The sequence below is a fragment of the Ambystoma mexicanum genome, chromosome 3p, assembly GCF_040938575.1.
Source record: "Ambystoma mexicanum isolate Mex_15411 chromosome 3p, UKY_AmexF1_1, whole genome shotgun sequence".
Lineage (NCBI taxonomy): Eukaryota > Metazoa > Chordata > Amphibia > Caudata > Ambystomatidae > Ambystoma > Ambystoma mexicanum.
Genome location: NC_090925.1, coordinates 208,605,321 through 208,631,688, shown reverse-complemented (window position 1 = coordinate 208,631,688; position 26,368 = coordinate 208,605,321). Strand labels below are relative to the sequence as shown.

The 26,368-nt window shown below is 47.9% G+C and overlaps 1 protein-coding gene across 3 annotated transcripts in view; it reads right to left on the bottom strand.

Moving 5' to 3' along the window:
- The window catches only part of LOC138580266 (WD repeat-containing protein 5 homolog), a 943,811-nt gene that overhangs the window by 596,053 nt on the left and 321,390 nt on the right, over positions 1–26,368 (bottom strand). For all 3 annotated transcript variants that reach the window (XM_069650661.1, XM_069650662.1, XM_069650664.1), the window contains exon 3: positions 18,886–19,034. In XM_069650661.1, the coding sequence (XP_069506762.1) occupies positions 18,886–19,034 (149 nt within the window). The remainder of the gene's footprint in view (positions 1–18,885; positions 19,035–26,368) is intronic.

The following is a 26,368-nucleotide window of genomic DNA, read 5'->3' as shown; positions in this document are numbered from 1 at the left end:
CCTCCTTCCAACTCGACTGGGGGCATTTTGCTATGTTTATATCGTCTTTAAGGTACCTCTATGAGGATAGCTAGCAGGTCATGGTCACTCTGCGGGTGATGCACTATCTCAAATCTGGAGATCTTATTCCCTAGGGTTGGAGATGCAAAACAATAATCTAAATAGGCTGCCTGACTGCCATTGCTCCGAATGGCAGCACCAGGACAGTCACCCACCATTTGTCCATTAAGCATCCACAATTCCTGTATTTTGGTCTCCTCCACCCATTTTTTGGCCAGCCACTCGAGGCTCTCAGATTGTCGGGGCACTCCTCCTTTAGACAGAAGGTGGAGGTGATTGTCTTTATTCAATCTGAACCTAAAAGGTATTGTGTTATACAAGGCATAAAATAAGCAGTGTCGCATAGCAATTTGCTATGCAATTTTATAGGTTTGCTAATTAAATGGTATAGCACAACTAGCTATTTAAATGATCTTGTTCAATGAAGGGACAGGTCACTGGTATTCCTCCCCGGCCGCAGTGTGTATGGGCCGGGGAGTGGGCAGGAGAGCGGACTGAGACCGCCCCGGACCTGCCAGATCCCGTGTAGAGGAATCACAGTGGCCCAAAGGACACAGCTGGGGCACCGGAGATGCAGAGGCGGAGGAGGCGAGTGGTGAGAAAACCCCAGCGGAAGTGGCCTGGAGACCAGGGCTCAGGAGGAGGAGCTGGCCCGCAGGTCCGGGAGGCTCATTGACTAGCAGGAACAAGGGTGAGCCCCCTGCCAGATGCTCAGCGGCCAGAGTGGTGTTTTTGGTCAGTGCTGTAGCGGGCAGAGGAGCGGCGGTACCCCCCCCCAGCGGGGTGCATGAGCACCACCAAGAGGAGCCGGCCTGACTGGGAGAGGGAGAGTGAACGAGCGGCGGTAAGGCTACCCGAGAGGGGGTAGAGTCGAGCGACGGGACAGGGAGCCTGCAACAAGACTCAAGGTGAGCCGTGGCCCAGGTCCCCCTGCCCTCCCCCACCACCGCTAAAAACAGTCAACCGTCACGTTCTCAGTCAGCTGAGACCCGGAGGACATTTCTGAGGCAGCAAACCTAAAAGGGGGAGGAGCGGCACGGCAATCCACATAATAAGGTCTGCATCCCCAAGATCATAAGCGGACCGGCTCAAGGGGACCAGACGAGACCGGCAAAAGGGGACTTGGTCAAAGAAGGGGGCAACAGGCAGAAGCTTAACCCCTCAGCATAACAAGGACAAGCAGCAGGAGCTGCAAGGGGTGAATGGAGGATCAATCAGGCCCTGGTTGAAGAAATGAGAAGACCTAGCAAAGCAGGCCCAACGGCCCCCTCGCCCTGCTCAAGTTTTGTCAACAAGGTCTACACTAGGGGGAAAGGAGCTACGGCGTGACCCTATAAAAGTTGAAGGTCAAGGGGAAAATCCACCTGCAGCAGATACGCAGCCACCCTCGGCGGAAGTGAGAGGGTGGCAGCAGCCCCGGAGGCCTCAACAGGTGAGAGAGCGCAAGTAAAGCAACAAGGACAACCCTGAAGAAAGCTACGGCCCCAACTCTGGCTCAAAACACATGCTAAAGGCATAAGAGGGGAGTCGGCAGAGCAAGAGCTGCAAAGAAGAGGGAAGCAACGAACTAGGAGTGGTAAAAAGGGGATACGTGTCCCTCGGACTGGCAAAACCGGCATCCAAGTAATAGGACCATGTCAAAAAACAGAGGGAAGGAGGCCCAGACCTCAGCGAAAGGGAACAAGAGGGGTTGCAAGGGGAAAATTCAGAAACTATGGAGAAAGGATGGAGGTGCTCCGCAAGAGGTGGATATGGGGGAAGACAGGAGGGAGGAAGATCCCCCTTGAGAAGAAAGCCAGGGGGAAAAGGGGGAACCCAAAGATTTATGGAACAATGCTTCCAGAGCTTTGGAGACAGAATGGCGACCAGGATGCAGAGGTAGCTAGAAAAGATGAAAGAGGGTCTGGCAGGGGAAATAAAAGAAATCAAATGTGAGCTGCACGGCATAGAGGCAAGAGTGGACACCAATGAAAGGGCACTACAGGAAGTGGCCGAGGAGAACCGTAAAATGGAGGAAATGATGGAGCAATTGGCCAGAGCCACGCAAAACCTTGAGCTCCAGACGGAGGATCTCGAAAACAGGTCCCGGATGGCTAACATTCGAATAAATACCCTACCGGAAGCGGTGGGAGACGCAGACTTTCAGCAAACCATTCAACAATTATTTGCATCCCTCTTAGACCTATCGAATCCGGAGGAGATAGAGGTGGATAGAGTGGGCCCGAAGCATAATGAACCGGGAGCCAGGCCTCGGGACGTACTGGCAGCTTTGCACGAGTACAAACAGAAGGAAAATATCCTAAGGGCGGCCAGACAGTCCGATAACCTTCAATACAACGGTGCAGAGGTGTTCCTTTATCAGGGGTACTGCAGGATGAAGTCAGCATTTAATGCACATTGGGCACTTTTCCTGGACGAACCTCCCATACACCCATGCCTACAAGCAACAACATCCGGCATGTGGCTAGGAATCTCCAAATTGTATGCACTGACGCAGACACAATCCCCCACACTTGATGTCAAAACCAAATGGGGAAAGGATTTGAATACAACCATCACAGACGAGAAATGGTCCAAATACTGTACCCTCACAAAAGCGGTATCGCTGAACGCAGGCCTACGTCTGATTCAGTTCAAAGTACTGAACAGACTACACTACACTCCGGCTAAGGTGGCCAAATTCACAACCGATGGGACCGTTGCATGCCCGAAATGCAAATCACCTCAAGCGGGGTCGTTTCACATGTATTGGGAATGCCCTGCAGTGGCTGGATTTTGGGGGAAAAGTATCAGAAATCATAGAAGAAATAATACTTATTCAGGAAAATCGGTAAGAGTGCGGAAACCGCTAGGAGACTGTTTAATGTCTCCTGTGTGGTAGCAAAAAGATGCATATTAAAATGCTGGAAGAACCCTTCTCCACCAACCGTTGAGAACTTTCTCAGAGAACTGTCATATGTGAACGAATGCGAGGAACAATACACATGGACCACATATCAGACCTGAGAAGACAGGTCCACTGGCTACCCGTTAAACAGAGAATTATTTTCAAAATCCTGTCCGTCACTCACAAATGCCTCCATGATCTGCCCCCCCCCCCTTACCTGGCTCAGCGCATAGCCATTCCCACATCTAGGAGGCCGTCCAGGCTAGCCTACACCAACATGATCACTAAGCCCATTACACGCAGAGTGGGTGCTGGGGGCTCTAGCTTCCCAGCCATTGCGGCTACCCATTGGAACGCCTTACCCGCGCACATCAGGGGAATTGACTCACACCTAGCATTCCACAAAGCCATCAAAACAAGTTTATTTGCCTAAATGCTTCTGTCAACTCCTCAGCCTTTTACTCTGTACACTACTGTAACCAAATAACTGTACTTTGTAAACCTGTGCATATGCTGTAACCAAGTAACCACCGTCTGAATTTAATCTTACCTGCTTACACCTTCTTGTAAAAAGTGCCTCAATGCCCTCGGGCTGCGGTGCGCTATACAAATGTAAAAAATAAAAATAAAAAATACATTGACTGTACCAATAAGCAATTGCCACAAAGATATATGGGCTCCGTTTCGAATGTATTTATGTGAAATGGCCTCAGACGATGACGCTTCTATATAAATGCAAATGTATCTTTATGCGATTGGGGTATGTCAGAAGACGGACCTGAACCAGGTCAACTGTTCGTATTCCATTTCCTGTGTGGATATTTAATCATTCCCGTAGAAGAGAGTCAGAGATACTTGGAGTTCAAAAAATGGAAATGCACAGTCTAAAAAGGCCAAGGGGCCATGGGGTGAGGGGAAGCTCTTCTAAAAATTGCACACTCTTTCCATCTGGGTGTACGCAGGAACAGTTGTTGTCTCGCAATATCTTTTTCCTTTCAGTGGAGATATTTGATCTAGGTCATGAGAGCCCTCATGGCCTATGGGGTCGACCGGTTTCAATGGCACTCAAAGATTGGGCCATCTTCATCAGGACCGTCATTCCATTGGGAGGTCATTCCAGAAAGGTTCAAAATGTCTGAACAGGGGACAAGCACCTCCTGTAAGGATACAGAAGGAGGGGGCGGGAAAAAGCAAAGGGGAAACCAATGAGTACTAAATGGAGGGCAAGGGCTGAGCAAATCTGACCTTAGAAAAGACGGGGGCAGAGTGTTCTTAACCTTACCCAAAGATTAAGAGGAAAAGTGAAAATCTTGTCCCAATAAAGTGGTAGTGTAAATTGCAGGGAAGTACTGGTGCCTGATCACTGGTGTCCATGGTACATCATAAGTCGGGGGAGGAGTGATGGGGTGAAAAGGAGGGGTGATTGCGTGAGGACCCCAATCCCTTGTGGGAACATGCTGGATGGCTCAGGTGCATGGTAAAGAAACAGAGCCATGGGTACCTCTGTACACAGTACGTGTGCTGAAGGAGGTCTGTCCCAAGGTGGCAGTCAACTCTGAAACAAAGCAAGGGTAAATGTCAATCTGGCCTAAAAAATGGGCCGTGCTGCAAGGTAGGGCAGTGAAGGCAGGAACCGTACCTGGTCAGAGTCTCCGGTGGAAGGGTCTGCTCTGTTGGATGGAACCGCTCGAAATGAACGCGATCACCAAACAAGGCCAATCGCCTATAAAAACAGAAGTGCAGCGCGCGCCCGCCTAGCGTCGGAATGACGTAGGCGGGCGTCTAGGCAACGTCTGTGGAGAGCGGTGTAGGCCCGCACAGGCGCAACGTGCCCAATCGCCTCTAGAGAGATGAGGAGAACACGTGGAAAACAGCTGTTGAATCCGGGAGCTGTACTGTGCAATGAGAAGCTGAGGTTGCAGGCGGATGGCCCGACCTGAGTATAAAAGGAAAAGGGGCAGCCACATGTCCATGGAAAGGGAGGGGGGGTGGAGGAGGGGGAAGAGGTGGGGGGGGAAGGGAGGAAAGAAGAATACATGTCTGGCCCGGGGGCAGGGCAGAGCAGTGCAGAAGAGGGCAAGGGTCAAGGACCCAAGGTGGAAGCCCAATGGGGTCAAGGTCGTGGCTCAAAAATTGCAGGGGACCCGGACTGGCATCCGGGGGACCTAGGGTAGCACCGCTAGGTCGTGCCACTGAATATTTTCATTTAGGCCTTTGGAGCACGTGTTAAGTCTGAAGATCCACTGCTGTTCCCTTCTAAACAGAATGTTGTTAAAGTTGCCCCCTCTCGCAGGTGGTGTGACCCTTTCTATTATGGTCCATTTGAAAGAGTCTGTAGTGTGTCCTTAGGCTGCAAAATGTTGGACTAAGGGGGCAGTGAGTTTGTTAGTGCGTATGCATGACCGATGTTCGATCATGCGTATACGGACTGTCCTGGTTGTCATACCAATGTACCTAACATCACAGGGGCATGTGATCATGTAGATCACTCCTTTTGAATTGCAGTTGGTCAATGTCATTTGCCTCCACGGTGTCTGCCATCCTATGTCGATCTCTGTGGTGCGTGATGTCTAACAACATTCTGTTTAGAAGGGAACAGCAGTGGATCTGTGGCTGGTGCTGTGTTCCAGAGGGTTCGCTGGCTTGATCCTGTGGTTGGGGTGCTGTATGTCAATGTTTTAACCACTTTGTCTCTCAAGTTTGATCGTCTTTTAAGAGCAAAGCGTGGGACAGGTATGGTGGTGTTCCCTGTGTTCAAGATCAGCCATAATCTCTTTACTTCTTTCTTGATTTTGTTAAGAAGAGGCGAGTAACTGAATACTGCTTTGAGTCCTGTAGTGCTAGCTGGTTTGATGTTTTGTTGCAAGGTTACAGATCTGGGGATATTTCTAGCTCTCTTGTAGGTGTCTCTAATAATTTTTTGCGGGTACCCCCTGTCTGCCAATTGTTCGTGTAAAAGGCTGGACTGTGTGGTGTAGGTTGGGGTCTGGCTGCACAGCCTGCGGTATCGCAAGAACTGTCCAAAAGGGAGATTGTCTCTAAGTGCTTTAGGGTGGTAGCTGGAATAGCATAGAAGAGAATTTCTATCTGTAGATTTTTTGTAGACACTTGAGACAAGTCTGCCATTGTTTGCAGAGATGGCAAGGTCCAGGAAATGAGTGGTGTGTTTCTCTTTGTCTAGTGTGAACTGTAGGTGTGGATTGAGTGAGTTGAGCCAGGCATGAAAAGATGCAAGGTCCAGTTCCGTCCCTTTGAAGATTACAAAAATGTCATCTATGTATCTACGCCATACGCCAAGTTTGGCAAGGAATGGGTTGGTGGTCGGGTAGATGTGTTCTTGTTCAAAAGGGTCGACGTAGAGGTTGGCAAGGCTGGGGGCAAAAGTTTCTCCCATCGCGGTGCCAGATACTTGTTGATAAAAGGTGTTCAAGAAAGAAGTAAAGAGATTATGGCTGATCTTGAACACATGGAACACCACCATACCTGTCCCACGCTTTGCTCTTAAAAGACGATCAAACTTGAGAGACAAAGTGGTTAAAACATTGACACACAGCACCCCGACCACAGGATCGAGCCAGCGAACCCTCTGGAACACAGCACCAGCCACAGGACATACACCTTGTGGCAACTGCTCCATGTGCCCCCAGACATCACGTACCACAGAGATCGACATAGGATGGCAGACACCGTGGAGGCAAATGACATTGACCAACTGCAATTCAAAACGAGTGATCTACATGATCACAAGCCCCTGTGATCTTAGGTACATTGGTATGACAACCAGGACAGTCCGTATACGCATGATCGAACATCGGTCATGCATACGCACTAACAAACTCACTGCCCCCTTAGTCCAACATTTTGCAGCCGAAGGACACACTGCAGACTCTTTCAAATGAACCATAATAGAAAGGGTCACACCACCTGCGAGAGGGGGCAACTTTAACAACATTCTGTTTAGAAGGGAACAGCAGTGGATCTTCAGACGTGCTCCAAAGGCCTAAATGAAAATATTCAGTGGCACGACCTAGCGGTGCTACCCTAGGTCCCCCGGATGCCAGTCCTGGTCCCCTGCAATTTTTGAGCCACGACCTTGACCCCATTGGGTTTCCACCTTGGGTCCTTGACCCTTGCCCTCTTCTGCACTGCTCTGCCGTGCCCCCGGGCCAGACATGTATTCTTCTTTCCTCCCTCCGCCCCCACCACTTCCCACCCTCCCCCCCTCCCTTTCCATGGACATGTGGCTGCCCATTTTCCTTTTATACTCAGGTCGGGCCATCCGCCTGCAACCTCAGCTTCTCATTGCACAGTACAGCTCCCGGATTCAACAGCTGTTTTCCACGTGTTCTCATCTCTCTAGAGGCGATTGGGCACGTTGCGCCTGTGCGGGCCTACACCGCTCTCCACAGACGTTGCCTAGACGCCCGCCGACGTCATTCCGATGCTAGGCGGGTGCGCGCTGCACTTGTTTTTATAGGCGATTGGCCTTGTTTGGTGATCGCGTTCATTTCGAGCGGTTCCATCCAACAGAGCAGACCCTTCCACCGGAGACTCTGACCAGGTACGGTTCCTGCCTTCACTGCCCTACCTTGCAGCACGCCCCATTTTTTAGGCCAGATTAACATTTACCCTTGCTTTGTTTCAGAGTTGCCTGCCACCTTGGGACAAACCGCCTTCAGCACACGTACTGTGTACAGAGGTACCCATGGCTCTGTTTCTTTACTATGCACCTGAGCCATCCAGCATGTTCCCACAAGGGATTGGGGTCCTCACGCAATCACCCCCCCTTTTCACCCCATCACTCCTCCCCCCACTTATGATGTACCATGGACACCGGTGATCAGGCACCAGTACTTCCCTGCAATTTACACTACCACTTTTCCTCTTACTCTTTGGGTAAGGTTAAGAACACTCTGCCCCCGTCTTTTCTAAGGCCAGATTTGCTCAGCCCTTGCCCTCCATTTAGTACTCATTGGTTTCCCCTTTGCTTTTTCCCTCCCCCTCCTTCTTTATCCTTACAGGAGGTGCTTGTCCCTGTTCAGACATTCTGAACCTTTCTGGATTGACCTCCCAATGGAATGACGGTCCTGATGAAGATGGCCCAATCTTTGAGTGCCATTGAAACCGGTCGACCCCATAGGCCATGAGGGCTCTCATGACCTAGATCAAATATCTCCACTGAAAGGAAAAAGATATTGCGAGACAACAACTGTTCCTGCGTACACCCAGATGGGAAGAGTGTGCAATTTTTAGAAGAGCTTCCCCTCACCCCATGGCCCCTTGGCCTTTTTAGACTGTGCATTTCCATTTTTTGAACTCCAAGTATCTCTGACTCTCTGTGACCTACGGGAATGATTAAATATCCACACAGGAAATGGAATACGAACAGTTGACTTAGTTCAGGTCCTTCTTATCACAGCTACACAGCTACAGAATCTAATCCCCAGTTCTGGATAGCTTTGTATCAACAAAAATGGATCCGCCACCCTCCCTTCACCCCTTGCACTCGAGTTTGAGGATCTGTACTCCCAGTCCTTTGCTTCAGTAATCCTGATGAATTAAATACATTTTCCTACAAAACCGTTGCTTTTGTGTTATCACGCCTTATCCTATTAACAGTTCAAAGGAAACCAACGGCTTGTCCGTGCCCTCCCTTGTTTTTCCACAACAACTATACCCTGTTTGTTGTTAGTATGTCAGAAGACATAATTTATTATGATTGTAACTGTGCAATGTAATGTATCTGCTAAGGCCATCAATAAACAGAGTAAAGTAAAAAAAAAAAAAAAAAAAAGACAAACATAAAATGTCTCCCGAAATGTCCTTCCATCTAGCCATAGGATAACAAAAGCATCATCCAGTTACATGGCTGTGCACCCTCAAAACTTAAGAGCCTCCAACAGCTTATAGATCATGTGCCAATATATGTGGTAAGTCTTTGAAGCAAATGCTTATACTAAATATTCCTTTAAAACCCCAGAATGCTTTTACCATTAATGTGTTTGTTAATGTTTGTTTGTTTGTTTATTAATTTATAATGCGCAACAGACCCAGAGGTAACCGGGCGCAGCAGAAAAGAGTATGCGAAGCTTACAATGTTACAGGAATCTAGCATTTACAATGTTACATAAATGAACATTTTACATACTTGCAGGTATATGCAGATAAATTACAGAGGATTAATATACAAGGTACAATTGGTTTACAAGCAATGATAAAATTATATACAAATGTTGATAGATTTCTGATAATACATATGTACAAGCCAGATGGGCTAAGGATACCCAAGTATCTAATGGGGTGACTACAGGTTGTTGGAGTTAATATGTTTGATGACGTTCCTTCTGAAGTGTAAGAAGGGTTGGTCTGCTCTCAGGTTATGTGGCAAAGCATTCCATAGTTTAGCGGGTGTCACCGGGAAGCTAATGCCGCCAATTTTAGCTAGTTTAAATCTTGGTACTACCAGACAGTTAGAAATGACAGTTCTTGTTGGTCTGGTTGTTGTTTTTCTCTTTATTTTATCTGTTAGGTAAATGGGAGCAGCATTATTGAGGGCTTTGTGGGTCAGGGAGATCATTTTCAGATGGATTTTGTTCTCAGTAGTAAGCCATTTATGTTGGCATCTAATAGAGGAGATATGCTCCCTTTTATTTATGCCAAGTGAAGCTCTTAGGGCATTATTTTGTAAGGTTTGTAGTCTTTGGGTGATGGCCTTGTTAGCACCACTGTAAAGGGCATTACAGTAGTCGAGTCGGGAAAGTATTAATGCTCTTGCCAGGATTATACAGCTGTCGTTGGATAGGAAGGGCTTGCCTGCTCTTATTAATTTACAGGTATAGGCTGTAGTTGACGCTAGGGAATTAACCTGTTTAGTGAATGACATAGTAGAATCAAGGTAAAAACCAAGTGTTTTTACTTCTCTAGAGACCTTGATGATGTTTCTGTCTATACTGAACGCGGAGTAGTCAGGGCCTAATTTGTTGATGTTGGCCTGTGTGCTCAGAATTATCAATTCTCTCTTATCATCATTCAGGCAAAGACCATGAGATGCCATCCATGCCTGAATGATGAGATACACTCTATTCACCAACTCCCTGTCCTTACTATGATCCCCAGAAAGCAGGAGGAGAATCTATGTATCATCTGCATAGTTAGTATATGTGATACCAAGATGGTCCAAATCATCGAACAGAGGTTTGGTGAAGATGTTGTATAAAGTTGGAGAGACACAAGAGCCCTGGGGGACACCACATGTGATAGGTGTCGGGTCTGCTGCTGCCGATGGGGAGAAAACTCTCATAGTTCTCTCACTTAGAAAGGATTCTATCCATCTGATAGCCTGGGTGGAGAAGTGAGCGGCCGAATCCAAACGACTACAGAGGACCTTATGAACCACAACATCAAATGAAGCTGAGAGGTCAAGTAAGAGGAGGAGTGCTGTCTTTCCTTGATCTCTCAGTTCATCTATTTGGGTCTTTAAATCAATAAGGGCTGTTTCAGTTCCATGTAGTGGATGGAAGCTAGATTGTCTAGCTCCTAGCAACTTGTGTAGTTCACGGTGTTTTTGAATGTGAAATGGCAAATGCCACGACTCCATTATAACCCCCATCGCGTTTTTCCTAATTTGCAGGCAGCCCCTTCATTGGCCATTAATATCGTTAGGCTTCATCACAAGTTTGGCAGTAAAATGGTGCAATTATCGCCTTGCACCAAAAGTGTTACTGCTGGGTCATGCGGCGGTATCAGCGCTGCATCACAACCTGGTGTGCACGTACCCGCAACTCTGGCGGAAACGCTATTAGCACCCGGCGTTAATTGCACCGAAATAAGGGCTACCGCCGGAAAACCGGTGTTAATAGCATTGCTGTCGGGCAACCTGGCACTATTAGCGCTGGCGGAAATTGGGTCACTACTGGAACGGGAAGCATTGCGTGGCCATTTTGGAAAACACAATCCATTAAATATCTTTACTTCCTGCAGCCATCCAGCACTGCAGACCATCCAAAATGTCTAAGGAGAGACAAGGAGGCCGAGCATCGCCTCAGAAAGTGCACATTTAGCAAGGGTGAGCTTGTGATCCTCACAGCTGAGGTAGTGGCCCACTGTGAGGAGCTCTATGGAGCCAGGCAAAGAAAGACCAGTGGGCAGCGGCGGACAGCAATATGAAATAACATAGCCCAGAAGGTCACAGCAGTTGCCAGTGTACCCCGTGATGGTGAGGACTGCCGGAAAAGGTGGAACGACCTGAGGGTTATGGCGCATGGACTGCTGTCCCAACACCGCCGGGAGTCCCTGGCAACAGGAGGAGGCAATGCAGAGCCACTGGCACTAACCAATTGGGAGGAGAAATGCAGCACAGTGCTGGACCTCGAGGGGATGGGGGAGTCGGCAGTGCGAAGGCGGGAGCCAGCTGCCAGGAGCTGAGTGACCTCACCCCTCCTCCCCCAAAATGCATGCATAAATGAGAACCCAGCATAAGAAGCCCCAATGGACAGGCACACAAGCCAGCATACACTGAAGCTGAGCATGGCGACACAGCAGAGTGACGGGCTGGCACATCAGTCACCCTTCACATCAGCCATGGGGCATGGCACCAAGGGCATCCCGGATCGTCACAGCAGCGGGGCAGGCAAGTGATCAAAACAAATGCCACGCACACCAGAACCCTACTGGTGCACCCTGTGCCAGCGTGGATAGCCATGGCACTGCACTGTGCAGCAGTCACTGCAGCAAGAAGCAGTCCCAGTGGGCCTGCCTCATGAGGGCATGTCAGACAAGTCACAGGGAAGCACATGTCCCACACACAGACATGTGTCCAGCCTGCCAATCAGCGTGCACCACAGTACAGCCCTGCTGGCAGCGCAGCATTGCCACATGGAGCCCTGACAGTGCCATTGAATAAGCCACCCTTCTAACTCACACCATGTCATTGCCACCTGGGTAAAGGATGTGGGGCCATGAATGTCCACAAGCATGTTTACCAGACATAAGTTGGCCCAGCATGGACACCCTGCCCTACACAGACAGGCCAATGTCCAACAGGCCATGGGTCTCACACCCATCAGCACAGCCAACCCCATGACGGTGGTCCCACAAGCATCCTCCCAATGCCAACCATGCCCATCTATTCATATGTGTGGGGTCACACTCTGTACCCTTGCAATTCTGTCTTGCATGCCAATACATGTGGGTGAACCATACCTTTTGACACTTACTATGTCCCCTACAGGCACTCACACATCGCCAGAGGCCTCAGAGGAGGAGGACTACGACGCTGGACCATCAGGGAGTGTGTCTACAAGGTCCTCAAGGTCTGCAATCACCACCCCACGAAGGCACACATGGTTTACGCCTCGCCTGTAGTCAGCAAGGCAAAGCCTGCTGGTGGCACTGTAGGCCCTGTGCAAACACCAGTAGCCGTAGGCACCGACACAGAGGCATTGCCTGCTTCCAGGGCCACTGAGGAGCCCCAGGGGGAGAGCAGCCCTGAGTCACCATCAGCAGTAGGCCCACACTCCCAAGGTAGCCCTCTGTGCCACCAGTACATGTCCACATCCGAGCCGGACATGGACACCCCATCACCTGGCTCACCTGCTTACAGCCCCAGCCCAGTGCAGAGCCCCACACCCAGACAGCCTAGTGGGCCTTGTAGCGTGCTGCTGCAAAGGCTGGATGTGATGAAGCGCAGGCAGCGCGAGATAGAAGTGATCGGGCGCACTCAATCCGTACACCTGCAGGCCATCAGGGACACTATTCAGGGGGCCACTCGCAAGGTAGTGCGTCAGATGATGCGGCACAGGGCCGAGAACAGTGCAAACATGTCTGCCCTGACACTCTATGCGTAACGTGTGCATGAAATGATGATGGAGGGTGTCTCTGCCCTAGCAGAAGCCATACAGCAGGACAATGCGTTGCAGCGGCAGCAGAACCTGGTGGTGGAGTCTGTCCGATCCACCTCCACCACACCCACAGAGGGGTCACACCAGAGCACGCCACAACAACAGTCGCAGCAACTACTGCGCTTGAGATCACCTGGAGGCCCAGACAGTGAATGACAATCGTACACCGGCCGCCATGAGTAGCCATGCCGAGAAGTTGGTGGTGGGAGGGTAGTGTGTGGGGAGTTGGTTTTGGGAGGGGGAGGGGAATGGTGTGCTTGGGAGTTGGTGGTGGGAGTGGGAGGGATAGTGTGCTGGGGAGTTGGTGGTGGGAGGAGTGAGGGGGATAGTGTGCTGGGTAGTTGGTGGTGGGCCATAGTGTGCTGGGGAGGTGGTGGTGGGAGGGGAATAGTGTGCTGGAGAGTTGGTGGTGGGAGGGGGATAGTGTGCTGGGGAGTTGGTAGCAATAAATCTGTTGAACAGCATCAATGCAAGGACATTGTTGATGGTGTCAAAGCCGTGTTTATTCACAAAAGTGGGTCTCGCTCAGTGGCAAATGTCTTGTGCCATGTACAATTATTAGAAAAAATTGTCCATGAGAGCCTGGCGTTCAATTCTGCCATCCCTGATAGCATCTCTGTTGATGCGTACTGCAGCCCCTGCATGGAAATAACCATCCTCATCCTCTGGGGGTGGCATGTCTACATCAGGGGGTGGTGGTACATTTTGCAACATGCAGATATTGTGCAACATGCAACACAGTAGCACAATTCTGCCAACTTTTTCGGGGGCGTACATCAGTGCACCCCTAGTGCAACCAAGGCAGCGGAAATGTGCCTTCAGTATGCCAAAGGTGCACTCAGTGCATATGCGGGTCCTGCTGTGAGTGGTTGTACGCTGTCTCTTGCAGTGTTTGGCGATACCGCACAGGGGTCATGAGCCAATGGCAGCTGTGGATATCCGGAGTCACTTGCATGGGGAGAGATATGGCCATTAGACACTGTGTAACGTGGGGGGTAAACTTTTACAGTATCAGGGAAATGGACGTCATCCTGAGGTATATGCAGCATCAATCCGTGGAATGTCTGTCTGTCCTAGGTCCGTGCATACTGTGTCACTCGTGTGATGCATGGTTTTCTATTCACATGCGCCCTGTCCCCTTCAAGCTGGTGTTACGTGCTGTGTCTGTCAGTGACATGCAATGCCGACATGGTGGTAGTCCTGTGTGGGAGTATTGCTCTGGTGCATGGGGCATGCTGGGTTGACTATGGGCAATGTGTACGCCTGTAGGTGCAGTGGTTCGCCATTGGGGGTGGTGTACATGGGTGTATTTCTGTGGTACTGGCAGGGTTGCTGTTGCAACGTTCTATGTGGCACTTTCCTGGTAGTGGTTGCTGTTTTTGCATGTTGCATTCTGGTAACTGTAGGCATGTCAGTGTTTACAAATCAACCTTTATGTGTATATGGGCTCATCCCTCATGTTCGGTGCAACATGTGCATGCTCCCAGGGCTGTACTGTGAGGCTGGTATGGGAGGTGGACAGATCACACTCTTGCAGACATTTCTCATGCAATGCTTTGTGTTAGTGTTCATGTCCACAAACACCCACCACCCATTTGGACAGGTGCTCCACAGCGTATGAGTGCAGCCAGTTGTACTCACCCACAATCCATGTATGTTGTGCACGGTGCCTCTCCACATATCATGTTCCGTAGAACCATGGAATCGTGGGTGGAAACTGGGTAGCAGGCACAGCAGAGGGTGATGATGAGGTCAGGGTCACAGGTCACCTGCACATTGAGGGAGTGGTAGTGTTTGCAGTTTCTGTACACTGCTTCATGGGCCAGGGGTGCTACCAACACCACATGGGTGCAGTCCAGGGCTGCTATCATATTTGGCATGAGTGCTGTGGCATGGAACCGTGCCTTCACGGTATTCACCTAGGCTGGGGTGTTGGGCAGTGTAATGTGGTGTTGCACATGACACAGAAGGGGATCCATCACTGGCCCAACACTGCACAGAATGTGGGCTGTGCTATGCCATGCATCATGGCCACGGAATGCTGGAAGGTGCCTGTACCTAGAAATTGTAGTACTGACACCAGCTTCGGCACTGGGGGCAGAGCTGTACAGATGTTAATCCTGCTCCCTATGTCATTCTGGATTGTTGTGAGCAGCTCTGTGATGGTATCCCCGTTCAGGTGGTACAGTGTCATCAACTGGGTGTCAGTGAGTGTCCAGGGTGAGGGCCTGTCCCTGGGGATGGGTGCATGCCTTGCATGTACTCTTCTCCTCCTCCTCCTCTCGCCCCTCCCCCTGTGCTCCCTGTGCCCTGGCCTGCTCCTCCTGCCTCTGCTTCCAGACGCAGCATGAGCAACTGCCTGTCCCAGCTCACAGTGGCTAATGGCAGCATGGTGTGGAAAACAGTGTTTGGAGTAGAGGTGTGCCTTTTGTAGCCCACTGAGATGTATTTGGATCACCTGTGGCTTGATTTACCTTCAGCTGTAAGCTGGAGGTAACTGCGCCGTGTTTACGGTGGTATTAGCACAGGTTTTTGGCGCTAATAGTGCCGGACATGGACTTGTGATGCGGCTGTCTTTGCGCCATCCTGTGGCCGGCTGTAATAGCACCGGCTTTAATTACGCCGGCTGAAATAGCGTTGGCTGATTTTACAGTCAGCTGTATTTCCGCTGGCTCATGATCCGGTAGAAAAGTACTGGCAGCGCTATTACCGTTACCGCCGGACTTGTGATGACCCTTTATCTGTAAAACTGTAGGAAAACAATACGTACATTCCTCATTATCTCACACGTGTAGCCTTGGGTGACCGGCCAAGCAAGAGGTCCTGCTATCATACTACAATAACATACTAATACCCATTTTCTACTGTGGTGTTGGTGTGTCTTTGCCATAGGATTCTATTGAAGCCTCCTTGTAATATGTTTGACTAGATGATGCAGTGCTAAGCCATCAAGGTCAAGGTACTCAAAGGGGACTATGTGCCATGGGGCTAAATAACAGATGGTTTAATGCACCTTTATGTCCTCAGTTACCCACCTTAGAAAGATACGCATGGTGGCTCTTTTGGAATTCAAACCTGTGAACCACAATCTGAAACACACAGATACCTCTCTGAAACACGTATAACAAGTAGGGATAATACACAACGAACATCCTCTCTTTAAAAAAAAGTGGTTTTGATTTTGGATAATCCTCCTGCAGCTTGTATAAAACACCTTACATACCTTTGACGAGATATAAAGCAGATTTTCCTAATACCTTTATGTGTGAATTCTTGTATACAAAGATAACCTTGCCCAATGATGGCTATCACTTGCAAAGAAAACTTATGGATTTCCCGTTTGGCAAGGTACATCCACCCTCACGCACATAAAAATGAACAGGGCTGGGCAAGTACTACCAACACAAAATAAATAGAATCCAGCAGCAGCTAAGATAGACTGAATATCTACCTCAGTGCTTATTTCTGAGAAAAGGTGGAGAATATTCCTCGGCTTGCTCTCCTTCTTGCAATAGTATGCAGGAGTAGAGCATTCCAGGATGTTGTCCAGTTTTGCAGAGTGCCAACCCTACTTTTTGAGGGCAAGCTTCTACTTATGGGTCACAGACACAGGTAAATTATACAACCATGCTGCAAAGGTGCATGAATAGCCTTTAAATATCAGGATATTGCACCATGTACAAGAATTAAGAATTCTATGTAGTTCACATTATCAATTTCCAATTCACGCCTTGCACCTGTGATGAATTACTGATCCCCAGCCTAACATCTCCTCCCATGAGGCCAGGGAAAGGCAGCCGCTACCTGATCCTGACCCTGGGGGTAGTATTCTGAGGGTGGATCACATGGGAGCAGATGGCTGCCAGGGGAGAGTGGTGATTCCACAGGGAGAGACGTAGTATGATCCTCTCGGTTGTAAAAAAATAAATCCCTTAATTCTGGAGTTCTTGATGGCTTGCTGCCATTACTCAAAACCATCTGGTTCTAAAACTCTGAAAACGACTTTGTTAAAACAGAACCCTATTCAGTCTCCATGTATAAATGATGAACCTAGAACATATAAAACATCTGATGGTTTTGGTGATTGCATTTCAAATACAACTGTTCAACAATGTGATCAAATATTATTTGAAACTTATTGGAACTCCAAGCCCCAGAAAGATTAAAGTACTGTGAAAAGGAGGAGGCATAAGGAGTTCATGTGGAGGAAATGTGAATTTGAAAACATTGTGCGGTCTAATTGTTATCATCATAGTCAATTACGTGGGACATTTAAGCCCCCAGATCATCTGTGGCAGAGAGGACAACTAGGGGAACCAAAATAACGAAGCAAGAGCGAGAAGGAAGGCTGCCGAGTGCGCGGAAGTTGGAAGCGTGATCAGTGACAGAGGAAAACCCACGGAGAGCCATGGGGAGAAGGAGAGTGCCCGCCAGAAGCAAGATGGCGTCTCTCAGCACCGGAGGAGAGGAACTCCAGGAGAGTGAGAGCAGACTGTGTGCAGCGGGCTGGAAGGAGAGACGCCATCCTATACTGTTGCACAGGTCTTGGTGGCAAAGGCTTGGAGAGCTGACACAGAGCTAAAGATACTTTTCCCAGAAGAGGAAGCTGGCCCCTTGCAAGCACATCACAGCTGACGCACGGTGAACCAGTGAGTCAGCCTAACATCGAAAGGGGCCCCAGGACGTGTATATTTGCTGAAAAGAATTTTGAAAGTACTTTTGAATACTGACCAAATATAAGGAAAAGGAAAAGACAAATCTGGTGCAATTCCCCTGACATGAGATGTCAGCTGGGGGAATCCTGTGACCAGCATTGTCTAAGCCAAAAGACAGTGCTTAAAAAACAACAAGGGCACATTAGGTGCACTTCTCCTGACATAAGAGGTCAGTTGGGAGAAACCTGTAACCAACATTGCCAAAAGAGATTGTAAGAGAAATATAGGGGCAGGATTTGTACAATTCTCCTGACATTAGATGTCAGTTGGAGCAAACCAAGAAAAAGCAATGACAAGAGAAATTATACAAGAGGTTGACAGAAGGAGCTTGAAAAACCCCTCATATAAGGGATGCCAGTATGAGGGAGAATGGTTGCTAACTAAAGTCATAAAAATTTCTGAGAGGATAGTGAATGTTGCAGAGAAGCCTGATAAGGGTATCAGGTAGTGAAACATTTTTGGGAAGAGCAACCTGGCAGCAGAGTACACCAGGGGATCTAAATGAACCGAAAAGAGAGAGATTCCTGGCAGGAGAGTACACCAGGATATCAAGAGTTTTCATTTGAAGTTAAGAGATTTCCTGGCAGGGGAGTGTACTGGGAAACCTACTTTATGTTGGTGTGTTTTGAAGAGAGACTTGGTCATATTAAGTTCTTGTTTCAATTGAACATTTTGTTAAAGAGAGGCTTTGAAAAGACATGCCTTTTGTCATACTTGAATCACTGTTATGAAAGACATTTGTTTTGCCATTCTGAAAAGTAGTAAAGACTTGTCTTTGCCTGATCCCTAACAGCGTTTTGAAAGGAACCTTTGTTTTATCATCCTGAGGAAAGTATTAGGTGCAAGACATTTGTAATGCCTTTAAGAGACTGGTCTTGATACAAGAACACTGAATAATTTACCTGAAATAATCCAGGGGAAGGGAGACACCCCTGGATACAAGAAGTGTTTTAGCTGAACTTATATGTCTGAGTTGTTGCACTTTTCTATCAAGTTGAACTTTGAAACATTTACCTTGCACTGTTTGCTTGTTGATGTTCGTGCAGGGTTCATATTGAGTGTAGACACAAAGTGATCCTGCTTTAGTTTTACTTTCATAATAAGGGACATTCACGTTAGGATAGGAAAACTTAGGCCTTTATCCAAACCCATTGTTTATAAAAATGACTAATGTTGAGAATGATCTCTCTTTGTGTCTGCCTCTCATTGCTGACCCCTCACACACATCCCCATCATCCCCAAAACCTCTCCCTCAGAAAGGAAACAACACAGCAGACAGTACCGTGCTATACACATTTCTTCATTCATATGTTTATTCATTCACCTCCTTTTCATGTCTCCTGACTCAGGGGTTCGTTCATTGTCCAGCTGCTGAAATTGCGCGTCATCTGGCCCGGGAGGTTCATCCCTTTGTAGTAGCGGACGAGATAGCAGCTGCCTCAACTCCAAACGAAACTCTTGCTTACAGGATACCTATAAGAAAGAAGAGAGGTCTGAGAGGAAAAGTGAAAGGGGAAGGCATGATAGAGTGGGTAATATATGCAGAGAGGGGGTAGGCGACCATTAGGTCATACCTGTGAAATGAGGCACCTCTAATATTTAAATCACCTGTCACAAACTGTGAAATCTCATGTCATTTACTGTCAAATGTGCCTTAACTAATTAAGAAAAGTATCATTAACAACTGTAGAAAAAGGCTACACCAATTGCTAAACATAGCTTTACTAACTCTGAAATGTGTGGTTACTTACTCCCTGTGAAATCCTGGCTCACTGAATGTGAAGCTTACGGTCACCATGTTGCTAAGTGATATCACTAATAGTGCTAACAAACAGGTGCATTTTTTTGTGAAACAAAGCACTTTAACAAGATAACCGTAACTGTGAAATGTTATGTCACTAATTGTGAAATGTCATGAAGATACACAGCACAAATTGTGATATAGTCATTACTGTAAAATCTTCACTACATGTGAAACTTGTGTTATGGTGAACCATCTGGTCATGGTTCTCAGTATTTGGCCCGGAAGATGCCATAAAACTGTGACAATCTTGGACTAGGGGGTTGGTGAATTGCTTTCTAAAACTTTGTCTACAGTCAGTGTGCACCGCATTAAAAGAATAGAGTTTTCCCAAACTTGAATATTAAAGGGAGTTGAAATTCTATTAAAGACACAAGGGCTTCTGTTATGCTTCACTTTTACTTATTTTTTCAGTAACAAAGCACAATTAAAAAAAAAATGTCCCAGTAACACATGTTCCCTTCAATACTTTTGTTTGCATTTGGGATTTTTTAAACATTAAAGCTAAAAAACCTCTGTCGAATCTCTGGGCTTAGTCCTCCATGACCTCATACCTGTCCCCTTACCACTCTATCTTTGTGGAGACCAGCACCTAACCAAACCTTAGTCCACCCAACAGCTGAGAGTCATCAGAGAGCCCCGATTGCCAATGCCCAACATAAAACATGGAACTAGAAAAAGCAGCCAACACTCCAATTTTCAATCAGGACAAACCAGAAACAAGCACTCATGCCACCAATTTCAAGAAGGTTAAGGCTCTGTGAAGTCATCATGAAGAAAGACACAGACAACAGATCCACTTTTCTAAAATAGAGCTTTTATTTCTCAAATGTCAGGATGGAGTAAGGCCTAACTTGCCCAGTGGTAACGTGGGATTTCCCTACCTAAAGAAACTGAGGATAGTCTGTGTTGCAAAGTTCAACTTAAAAGTCTGTCTGTGTCCAAAACCTATGCTTGCCCTCACAACTAAATCTATACAAATGTGTAGGGATGTCAGCACCCAAAGAAACAGTGTTCAAAGTAAAGTTCTGAGCTTCTTCCAGCTCCTTGTATGTTTTCAGTTTCTTCTTCCTTAGATTCAAAACAGTTCCACAAAAAGGTCTTGGAGCTCCCTTCGCCAAGTTCAACAACATTCCAAACAACCTTGGGGTTCCCGTCCCCAAGTTCAATACAATTCCTAACCACCTCAGGGTTCCCTTCTCCAAGTTCAACACAGTTCACAGTTAATTCAACTTTGTTAGCTTTCAGTACGAATGGTATTCTTTTAGGCTTCCTCACCATCCACTTGGCTCTTCTCTCTCTCTTCTTCTCAGTTCCAGACTGATGAAACAAAACAAAACAACTTCAGTCTCCTTGTTTTCCTTGGCCATTCCAAGTAGGGGTTACTCGGTCTAGGTGAAGCGGTCTGATCACACGGTCCACCCATCACAGGTCACGCAACGGATATCCCTTGGCATTTAATAATGTTCACTGATTCTCATTGGACTACTTTCCTACCATATGTTTCCTTCCTGCACTTGTGACATTAGTCCATTTGCACTTGTTTCTTCTTGGCAGTCTCTTGACTCTGTCAATACGTGCCTTTCACACTTTGCTGTGTTTACTCCTTGTTATCACCTTGCTTTCACAGTAACCAATAGTGCTTCTTATTTGCCTTTCACATGTTTCACCAATTCTCATTACTGGTTTTCACTTAGCTTTTCGCTTTCACATTGTTCATGAATGCTTTTTCCTTAATTTTACTCCGTTTGTAAATACACATCACTTTCTCTCTATTCGTGCTGTATTTTCATTTCATTTGTGCATAACTTCTCTTTATTTTGATATTCAATACTTGCCAATTCTCTCGATACTTAATGTCCATTGGGTCTCCAGACCGATTCGTTATATGCATTCATTTGTTCGTCCCCTTCTTTGTCCCAGATTAAGCCCCCGGAGTGCAACGGGACGAGTGCTCTCTCCCCGCCACTCACCAGTATGGGGCAGCTCCTGCAGGTGCTTGCACGATCCTCTTCTGCTTTCGATCGCACCCCTCTTTCACAACGGGAGCACCGGCGAGCCTTCGTCGCCTCTCCTTGACGTTGTTGCTGCCTCTGTGTTCTCCAGCTGGGGACACACGGCTTGAAGCTCTGCAGGGCTCTGGACTCTCTCACGACTCTCTCCAGCCTCGGCATCCTTCCCGCTGTCCTGCAGACACCAGCGTCTTTTTTTGCCGGCTACTCCTCTCTCCAGCCAGCTCCACAGCACCCTGGCTTCCCAGGTTGGTTCTCTCCTCTCATGTGGGTCACTCCCTTTTTATATGCACCTGTAGCCTCCTACGGGGTTGCAGGTGCAAGTCCTTTGCCCGACTACAATTAACTCTACCATTGGGAGAGGCCTGACTTTCAGACTGATGTTCTACAGTCCTCTTCCTTGTCCCAGTACCAAAGTGGTGTGCATAGGTGGAAGTGTGCAATCCTCCTAGCCACCTCTCCCTCATCTCAGTTCTAAAGGAACCTAAATGGGATATATGTGCAATGTGTGACAGAGGGGAAGAGGGGTAATCTATGAAGGTCAGGAAAGAGTAGAATATATTTTGTCAATTTCTTGATCTACCCAGAGGAGGTGAATGCGGGTCTCGTCTGCCCATAAAAGAAGATGTACTCCTTTTTGTTCTTTTCCCTGTGCCTTTATAGGGATGCTTTTCCTGAGGTTTGTTTGGTAAAGAAGGAAGGGAGGGGTTTTGACAATACCCTATAAAGGCTTCATGGACTGAGGGTTCATTGTGGAATGGAAACGGGCAATACCGCATCTCACCTAAAGACACCCTCCCTTCCATTACCCAAGTCTCCTCCGCCCAAGTGATCCTCCCTCTCATATCCACCCCCAGGGTCAGGATCCAAAGCCGATGACCTTTCCCTGGCCACCTGAGTAGAGGATTCAGGGGAGAGGGAAGTGAGGATTCCTACAGGTTTCGAACAGCTCCTCACCTTGATACAGAAGAATAATCAAACATCATTAAACAATTAGACAAAGTCATGTTCAGTATAGCATCAAGGACTGACACAACATCCACAGAGCATTAAGCAATAACGGACTCTGCTGAAATAAGGATGGGAATAATACTCGCATTTATGAGTTTAATAGAATGAAAACTCCCTTAATACTAAAAGTATGGCAGAAGTCGATATTCAATGGGGCTAAGGACTAAGGGGCGAGTATTAGGATTGTTGAAAGCATGCTCACAACCAATGAAACCAATTCTGCAATTAGCTTAAAATAGAACATCTGAAAAATCAAGTCCCCCGCCCAAATGTCCGATTTCATAATATCCTCGAATTTGTCCCGCAGGGAGAAAGCCTTGGAAGCTATTGCCCATCTAGAAGAGTGAGTGTTAAAGCTACTACAACGATTCCTGCATGCTCTATGACCCATCTGATCCTTTTATCTACCGTTTGTGCTGAGACGGCCGGGTGGAGGTTGGATGGCCATAAGGAGCTGCTTGAAGCTAGGTGGCCTAGGAGCAGCCATAAGAGTCTCTTACAGTTTAGGACAGCAAATGTCACATCGCTGAAGTTATGCGGGGAAAGCATGTAATGTCTCAGACCTTAGTGCTGTCTTGGAGCACCAGGAAATAGCAAAGCACACACACACTTCCGAGAGTAAACCTTCTAGGGAAAAGCCAAAGCACACAATTCCTAAACGTGCTTGCAAGAGATTAGGCACAGGAGCATAAAAAGAATGTACACAACTGCTCCTTCCACCCCAAAAGCACATTATCCTCCAAATCCTTAAAAAGCTGCAGTGCAATAATAACTTTTAGGTCCCGGCGACCTGTCCACTGCTGCTATACGCACGCTGGATTCTATGAAAAGTTGCAGCATTTTTTCTTGCCGACCTATTGTTAAGATCGATTTCTAAACTTTGACCTGGTGGGCAGAGGTTTAAGAGGCCAGCCTAGTTTAGTGGAACAGGGGAACCTTCTCGACAAACCAGACAAATCTACGGTAGCTTGGCAGGCAGTCAAGACCAAGTCTCAGGAAGGGTGAGAGTGATCGGATGTCCACAACGAGCACACACAGTAAAACGCCACAGATTACTTTTAGACAAGAATATCAAAAATACATTTGTTATAGGCCTTATAACTAAACACGGATAAACCACCACAGTAATAATAAAGAGTTACTACACACGCCATACACTATTTACTGTATATACAAATGCGTTTCGCCAAACTGCAACAGAAGAGGTAAGTTAACACAAATATCACATTAGCCAGTTCTACGGAGTCAATCTGTAACTTATGCAGTCCAGCCCTATGAAGTGGGGAGCCTTGTGCTTTAACAACGCACTGTTGTGCGTAAAAGCAAAAGCGGGTCATCTTCAGGGAGCTGTAGCAGTTCAGGAAGGGGCTTGAGGTGATGAATAAAGTCCTATCATTCGAGGAGGGTCTTCCCTTGCAGGTAGAGCGACTTTAGAGTTTCGGAAATAGCTAGGGAGTGCAGGCTAGCCCAGCTAAGGTGAGTATCTTTTCGGGGATTCTCGTGCGTAAAGAACAATGGCTGTGCCAGGGGGCCACCGTTAAGTGATTCAAATACTCACCGACCCTCGAAACAGTCCGGGCCAAACTTTGCCAGTTTAGTCCAGATCGCTTGTAGGTTTAACCCCTGCTGTAACACGTCGATGTCGCTTTCAGCGGCTGCGGAATGGGACGATCGTTCATGGCGGGACAATAGCCTTTTCTCAGCTCTCAATAAATAAAGGAAGACAGTTCCAGTGCAGCACATCTCAGGGTACAGCTATGCAAGGCTCCTACAGTGACCGTCACCACAGCAGGATGGCACAGGCACTGCAAATGCTTGCATCGTGGCGCACTCTCAATAATCAAGATCCAGAAGAGCTAAGACTACAAGCTTTGGCGGGAGAGGGGCCAAGACCACAAGTTAGCTATTCCCAAAGTCTCGAGTGTCAACTCGGGACGCTGCGCTTCTATATGATACCCCAGGTTCGAGCTGGTCAGTTCGCTGGATGGCCCAGGAACACTTGCGTAGAGGCTCTTTTCGAGGGTAAGCAGGAGGTGCCGAGGGTAGCTGGTCCCGCTACTCCAAAGGGTTGAAGCGCCTTTGCAGGCCTTCTGTGATTGATGCAAAAGCAGGGGTCCGACTGGACAACAGCAGGGTCAGGTTGTCAAACCTCTAGCAAGTCTTCAGCGGTTCCACAGGTCTGCTTTTTCGTTTCAGGATACTTGACTCCTCCTGTAGTTCGGTGTGAACTTCAGTTGATCGACCTGGGATGGATGCAGAACCCCTTCTCGTATACAGACCCTACCCTCGTCCTGGGCACTAGCACACGTGACATGCAATAGCACGCAAAAGATGCAGTTTTCGTGGGCTGCTACATGCCCAAATAAGGAATACCCGATTACTCGACTTGGGGGAAGGAAACGGGACAAAATGGCCAAAGGACAAAACAAAAGACTTTTTGGCACAGCCATTTTCGGCACTGGCCACAATCTTGAGCCAAACACAGGAAACACGTTTTGGTTCATTAAAAAGAAGTAAAAATACTTTAAAAGTAAACTGCTGCCACCAGTTCATCCTAGGCACACTTGTAAATCACCAAAAAATCCTTAGAGGGTTGCTAGGGCCATAGAAACAAAATGACCCCTATGCGCGGTACTGTAAGGTGCTTGGCACATAGATACAAAGTTACCAAGAAATGGCAACATAGTTGAAGACTAAGGGAAACATAGTTTCCGAGTACTGATAGCCTGAAGGACGTGCGGTTTCCCCATAACAGATGAGCAAAAGCCCAGGAGTGCAGATGAAGGCTGTGCTTCACTGGAAAAAGTCAGGTTAGGTAAGCCAAACAAAAGCCAAAAGTTTGAGGGGTCCAAAAATGGAGGGAAAATTGCACCTAAGAGAAATCTTTCCTAACCCCTACACTTTCACATATATTTATTTTTTCCGATTTTACCACTTTCTTTAGCGCAAAATGCGGGAAAGACCGCACCCTCCCCTTACACCTCCAACCGGCCTTCAATACACCTTACCCCAACTTGCCATCTGCATTTTACAGCCAAAAAAGTGATTTTAAAAACTAACAAAATGCATTTTGTGAAAGTGGCTGTCAGCAAAAGTGTCCGGTATTGCCTTCCCTAGTGACTTTGGCGCTGTAGCGCTTGTGCTCACTACAACTCCCATTAGGCCGGCCGATGTGTAATGTCATTGCGTACCATCGGCATGGCCAATGGAAAGCATGCACCATTTGTGGGTTTCGGGCAACGCAGAAAGAAAGACAGCAGAGACCAGCAGACACGCACTTCTGAAACAGCTATATGTGCAATAACTAGCATCCGAGAGAGCCTTTGCTCATACTGTTTGCTCGGGAACCTTTCCTGCTGCTTTTGGAACTTGGGTTTTTCGATCAAGGCCATTGTTGGTGTGCCTGTTGTGACTAGAGCCTGTGCCGAGGGCTCATGCCACATGTCAGACAGTGCGCCACCATGTGACCTAAACAAAAAAGGGCAGACCGGCTTCCTGCTCGGCAGTCAATGCATCAACTCCTGCCTCGTGTATGTTCCTGCAGCCCCTGGCTGCGGCACGATGAGCACCACTCGGTGACACATGGCTGTTATGTACGCCTTACGTCCCGCAAGCGCGGTGACGTAAGGCGCATCTGTATAAAGTGCCCACCATGCCGGATGGCAGTCAGTTCCGGGCACGAGCTACACAAAGCGTGTCGTGTCTTTGTTCAGTTCCCCAGCCCGGCCCGTATGCAGGCCCTGACACTCTCTCCCTCCGCCGGCTGCACCGGCAGGGAGGGACATACCACTGGTGACGAAGGACAGATGACTTGCGTAGCAGCTTCCTAAGCCATAACTCGGCCCATAAGCCCACGGCAAAGGCACGTTTTTGGAGACACAGGGGGGACCCATCCCCCACCCCCAAAAAAAAAAATAACAAAAATGTTTTTCTCTTTTTTCTCCTACAATGCTCTACCATCCACAGAGCACACTCAGACAGTG